General features: G+C 42.3%; 1 protein-coding gene across 4 annotated transcripts in view; it reads left to right on the plus strand.

The window, feature by feature from the left end:
* Positions 1 to 4020, plus strand: part of LOC147422902 (zinc ion binding protein) — a 107602-nt gene extending 103582 nt beyond the window's left edge. For all 4 annotated transcript variants that reach the window (XM_086501098.1, XM_086501097.1, XM_086501096.1 and 1 more), the window contains exons 14-26: positions 60 to 119; positions 195 to 302; positions 471 to 610; positions 974 to 1052; positions 1341 to 1403; positions 1472 to 1602; positions 1705 to 1810; positions 1891 to 2079; positions 2166 to 2393; positions 2519 to 2674; positions 2881 to 3030; positions 3113 to 3241; positions 3318 to 4020. In XM_086501098.1, coding sequence (XP_086357224.1) covers positions 60 to 119; positions 195 to 302; positions 471 to 610; positions 974 to 1052; positions 1341 to 1403; positions 1472 to 1602; positions 1705 to 1810; positions 1891 to 2079; positions 2166 to 2393; positions 2519 to 2674; positions 2881 to 3030; positions 3113 to 3241; positions 3318 to 3455 — 1677 coding nt within the window. In that variant the 3' untranslated portion in view covers positions 3456 to 4020. The remainder of the gene's footprint in view (positions 1 to 59; positions 120 to 194; positions 303 to 470; positions 611 to 973; positions 1053 to 1340; positions 1404 to 1471; positions 1603 to 1704; positions 1811 to 1890; positions 2080 to 2165; positions 2394 to 2518; positions 2675 to 2880; positions 3031 to 3112; positions 3242 to 3317) is intronic.
* The last annotated feature ends 1980 nt before the right edge of the window (positions 4021 to 6000 follow it).

Below are 6000 nucleotides of genomic sequence, written 5' to 3' on the forward strand. Positions count from 1 at the left end.
ATATGTGTAAACACTGACTTAGGAATTTAACACTTGGTTGCATTTCACATCAATGCTAGACTACTATTGTCTTGACATTTGAGGAGATAACTCTGAAATTTGTTGCGGTTGGCGAACTGGTAGGCTTTTATAATCTTAGCTTTAAACAAGGTTTTCTGTTTTTGTGATCCTGATGTTTTTTCTGTTTTATGAAGGATGCACTAAGGACGTATCTTCTCAGAAAGTTGGACAATCTTGGTAAAGAAGATCGATCTCAAATCACAATGGTGTCAACATGGGCTGTGGAACTATATCTTCACAAGGTAGGCCATGGAGCTACGTCTGGGCAATGGTAGCCTGATTTGGGGTAAGTTTTCTGGTAGGCTGAGGTTTCTAGCAGTTATAAAGTAAGTACAGAGATTTAGCTAAGATGGTTTTTTAATGCTAACCTTCACACCTGTTCACCAACATTGAAGTAACACATTTGGCAGATCAATAGCTTGGTATCTAGCAAGACCAGTGATATGAAGCCTAACACAGAACATCAGGACATTCTCAAAGAGTTTCGAGCATTCCTCAGTGATTGTAAGGATGTTCTTGACGAGGCTACCACTTTAAAGCTGTTAGGAAGGTAAAAGTGCTTCCAAGAATGGGGAAATACCTCTGCTTTTAAAGTTCTATCCATCTCTATCAATCAGACAAGTAGCTTCAATAGTCTGTACATCTGAAAGACCAAGTTTTAGAGTAGTCAGAGATAATATGTTTTTTCTGCTGCATCTCTCTCTTAGCTCTGCTGGTACCATCTTTTGAATCTTCGATGGCCTACTACAATTTGCAGGTGTATGTGCATGCACACAGAAACACTAAAGAGAAATTTGCATTAGGGTGATATAAGCACTGTCAAATGAGACTTATCTTCACATTTTTGTTTCAAGAATCTTTACCAAGACTTTGTACTTCTATTTATGACCGCTTATGTATTGACTCTACGTAGCTATGGAAGAGTTGAGGAGCTCATTTACTTCGCTGGCTTGAAGGAACAACATGAAACAGTGATACATCACTATATCCAGGTAATATATGAGACCCAATTCTCATTGGTACAATCGTTTATGAATGCTCCTTGTCTAAAATGGCATAATAAAATGTAATATGAAGTTCTTGAAAACAGCCCAATTGTTTTTGCTTAACTTGCGAAGTCCTTGCTTTACCCTTCTTGCATACTATCTGCTATTAGAATACATCTGCAGAAGTGGCTAACGTCACGGAGAGGAATAATCACTTCACTGTTTTCAATCAATAACAACAGGTTGAGCATCTTTCTTTGACTTCTTATTCTCCATTTTATCTTTAAATTGAAGCGAGGAGATGCTAAAAAGGCGCTAGGAGTTCTTCGGAAGCTGAGTATTTCACCTGAGCTGCAGGTAAGCATGACACTGCAATGAGCAGGGTAAATCTTTTGACTGGTGATGATACCCTTCTGTATATGCAGTACAAGTTTGCTCCAGATCTCATAATGCTGGATCCATATGAAACTGTGGAGTTCTGGATGACAATGGAGAATTTGAATCCACGGCGGTTGATTCCTGCTTTAATGCGTTATTCAAGCAAGCCTCATTCTAAGTATGCTGCAGTAATGTGGTTTCAGTCATATCCTCGTAGTTAGTTTAAAGATGTATGTATACATTCTAACTGCAGAAAACAAAGTGGTACTTGATATTGCAGAGATGAACCTCATGAAGCCATAAAGTATCTTGAGTTTTGTGTACAACGTCAGCAAAACAGGGATAGTGCTGTGCATAATTTGCTGCTTTCCTTATATGCTAAAGAGGTAGTGAGTATAGGTGTTTAAGACTACTTAGAATCTCCAAACTGACATAACCAACTTGACTTTTTTGGTGCTTTTGTCAGGATGATGAAAACACACTTTTAAGGTTTCTAGAAAGCAAGTATGGCAAGGGCAGACCTGGGCAGCCAGATATTTTTTATGATCCAAAGTACGCACTACGGCTATGCCTAAAAGAGAAGAGAATGCGTGCTTGTGTGTACATCTATAGCACAATGAATATGCATGAGGAGGCTGTTGCTCTTGCGCTTCAGGTGAGGTCGATTAAGTGTTACTTGTCAAGGCAAAAGGAGAGTGAAGATGACTGGTTTCAAGTAGTAGTATTTTCTCTAATTTGTAGGTGGATCCTGAGCTAGCTAAAGTAGAGGCGGACAAGGTGGAGGATGATCCTGAGCTGCAAAAGAAACTTTGGCTTATGGTGGCACAGCATGTGATACAACAAGAAAAGGGTGTGGAGAGAGAGAACATTCGTAGGGCAATTGCCTTCTTGAAAGAGGCAGATGGCTTATTGAAAATTGAGGATATCTTGCCTTTTTTTCCAGATTTTGCTTTGATTGATGATTTCAAGGTGAGACTTGTAAAGCTCCGGTTTGCAAGTCATTATATAATATAAGTTTGTAGGCAGTTCCTAGACAGTGACCTTAATGGTTTACATTACATTGTAGTGTTGGGTTTTTGCTTTGTCGGTTTCAGGAAGCTATTTGTTCATCCTTAGAGGACTATAATAAAGAAATCAATCGACTGAAACAAGAAATGAATGATGCAACTCGTGGAGCTGACAATATACGACAGGATATCAGCTCCCTTACTCAAAGATACGCAATTGTTGACCGTGATGAGAAGTGTGGAGTAATTTTTTTACCATTGATTACTTGGCGCTCTTAATTTTTTGTTACTTGACATAGGGTATATGCAAACATGTAGTCATGGCCCATCTAGGTTCATGCTCTGGGCACAATGTTGTCATTCAAATTAGGATGGTTTTATATGGACTGTCAGTTACATGCAAATATGGGATCACAAAACTAACTGGTCTGATTGCAAAACTCTTGCAGATTTGTGCACTTGGTATTCTCCGGTCAGGAAGCATACAAACAAGGGGTGTTTCTTCTGTCATGGCTCCCTTTTATGTGTTTCCTTGTGAGCATTCCTTTCATGCTCAATGCCTTCTTGCTCACGTTATCAAATACAAGGATAAGAATGAGGTAAACCAAAAGCTATTCCCAGTTGTTTATGACATAGGGCATGTACAAAATGTCAATTCTGCTGAAAACTCTTTTGGTGTAGATGGATAGAATAATGGATTTGCAGCGTAAACTTGCTGTGTTAGTCAATTCAGGGAGCACAACTAATGCAACCACTGCGGAAAATGAGGTTTCGTCACTTGATGCAAGCAGTATGTCCCCAGTAGACCAGGTAAAGCTCCTACCCATTTTGCAGGTGTCGCTTAATTTCCATGTGGATCTCGCTGAAATGTGTGTGCCTGGTTCAGCTTCGTGAGCAGCTTGATGACGCCATTGCAGGAGAATGCCCATATTGTGGCGAGCTTATGATCACAGAAATATCGAGGCCTTTCATTGTACCAGATGAGACAGATGAGATTCTTAGTTGGGAGATAAAGCGGATGTAAGTCTGTCAATTTGCTGATGCAGAATCCAGATTAGCCAGTTCATGGGAAAATAAGGCATGTTACGAAGGCCACCTTTTTTCAAGATGGGTCGCACTGCTAGTCTCCAATAGGCTGTTGTTTCCATGCACAGAAATGCCATCACATTGAACAAAAGAGGGTCGTGGCCTACAGCGATGGAGTAAGCAAATGACAGCATCTCTGCAGAATTTGGTTTGTGTGAATGCAATAAGGAGTGCTGCCATCAATGATTGTCCCTGAAGACATTTCTCCAGTCTCATTGTGACTTTTTTACAGAGTAAATAGTGTGCCTTCTCCCATAGCACATTTACAAACAATCATTGGGGTAATAAGAAGGCTGAATTCTGATGTATTCACAATACGTTGTATATATTAGGCAATTTGCATTATCTACAAATGGGGAATGTGAACACTGAATTTTGTATATTTGGCAATTTTGCAGGAGTTTCAGTTTTCTTTGTTGTAAAAGATATTAGAGGATGAGCAGAAAAGTATGATATGAGCTTTAATTCAGAAAGAATTCGGTTAGGTACTTGCTCCTACAATCTTTGCAAGATCTCTCTCTCTCTCTCTCTCTCTCTCTCTCTCTCTCTCTCTCTCTCTCAACTATTCTTGAGTCGGGACTTATGTGAGGCATGGCGACTCTTTCACGAGCACTCCTCACCCTCCTGCTACCGAGGCCTGGGGATATTTTGATACTCAGAGCCATTATTAAGGAGGGCAGATCACATGGGAGACGGATCTATTTGGACTTCCGCAAAGCATTTGACATAGTGCCCAAAGCTAGATTGATGCGCAGACTGCAGGAGATGGGAGTACCCACATAGCTGATTTGGGGGATTATGGCATTATATGGGGGCATGTACGCACTCCAAAGGGGTTATCTACATCAATTCACCCCACTATCGGGGTGAAGCAGGCTGCCCTCTCTCTCCTACTCTATTAGGTATGTATGTGGTTGAGGTTTCTTACTATATTGAGAAAGAGGGTGATAGAGGCGCACAGTTGGCAAGGACATGGATTCCGCTATTGTTATATGCTGATGATATTGTGGTGATCTTCGACTCTCCGGAGGGGATGCAACGTCACTTGGATGCTTTGCATAGGTTTGCTCACGATAGCGGTTTGTCTGTCAACCTTGGTAAAACCAAGGTTATGGTGTTTAACACCACCCCACAATGGACTAGGAGATCAGCATCAAACTTTGCATCAAACCCTGGCTTTTTGACACTTTGGTGGCTTCCGCATTGCTCTATGGAGTTCAGATATGGGGGCCTTCATTGGAGGTCGGGTCGCACTAATGGATGTGGAGACATGGAGAAGCCTCTAGTTTCTATGATCTCGCGGGTTATGAGAGCCAAGGCTTTAGTACCACATGCCATTATTCGAGCAGCCCCCCCCCCCCCCCCCCCCCCGTGGTTGAGACGCTTACTAGATCAGTCTCCTTTATACACAGCTTGTGGGACCTCCCTAGAGACAAATATGCCCGCCTAGCACTTGAGTCCTCTCTACAGTTAGCTTTGCAGGGAGACACAACATGCTAGTATGGGGAGATGACATCATGGGTTTAGCATGGACAGATTGCCCCCCTTCCAGTACTCATTGGATGCACCCTCTTTGACTCTTACACAATCCGAGATCACCAGGCTTATCCGCCAAGACTTGATTCAACTAGATACTAGGAGGACATATAGCCGGGGGCTCAGGAGTTGTGCATGAAGCCATCATGTTCAAATGAGCTTTGAATCGAGACTTGTGGATACAACGAAGTACCAGCAGAGGCCAGGACATGTCCCTAATGTCACATGGAGCCTGAAACAGAGTTGCACTACACATGCCACGACCTTGTTTACTATGAGATACCAGGCCGCTTTCGCTGCCTGTTCAGAGAGGGCTTTGGACCACTCTATAGAGTCATGGCTATGAGGACCACAGATGTCTGGGTCTGTGTTTGCTCGAGGTGTGTAGACACAAAGAGAGCAAGATGAGAGAAGAGGCTAGCCAGTCTCAAAGACGGATCACAGACTTCTTTAGAGTGGACATTGGCAGCCAGAGGTGCAGCTACCACACCAAGGGCTCACATTCTCCTCACACCAGAGGCACGTTGATCGATCGAGTGACCAAGCTAGGGAAATCTAGATGCCAACGACTATGGAGGACTAGACAACATCGACGATGGTTGCATCAGAGAATTCGGATCACTTTGGCCCGACATGCACAACGTCCAATTGATGAGATCCGCCAACGACCGATGATGGATCTCCTATGATTTAGCTCTTTTGAGGATTGTACATCCTGCTCATCTTGTATCAGCCTTTGTATAAGCTCTCACCGATTATATTCCCACATGAACACCCACATTGTGTTGTATTAGCCCCCAATCACTACTTTCACCTCCCCTACTCATATTCTACACAGTTCCAACGAGCTGCTTAGTTTACTTCTAGTAGTCAAGATTTTAGTTGTTCACTTTACTTCATTTTATTTTTGTACCCAGACATTGTATTAGACCCACCAAGATTATATC

This window comes from Adiantum capillus-veneris, chromosome 26, assembly GCF_014529385.1.
Source record: "Adiantum capillus-veneris isolate H3 chromosome 26, ASM1452938v2, whole genome shotgun sequence".
Lineage (NCBI taxonomy): Eukaryota > Viridiplantae > Streptophyta > Polypodiopsida > Polypodiales > Pteridaceae > Adiantum > Adiantum capillus-veneris.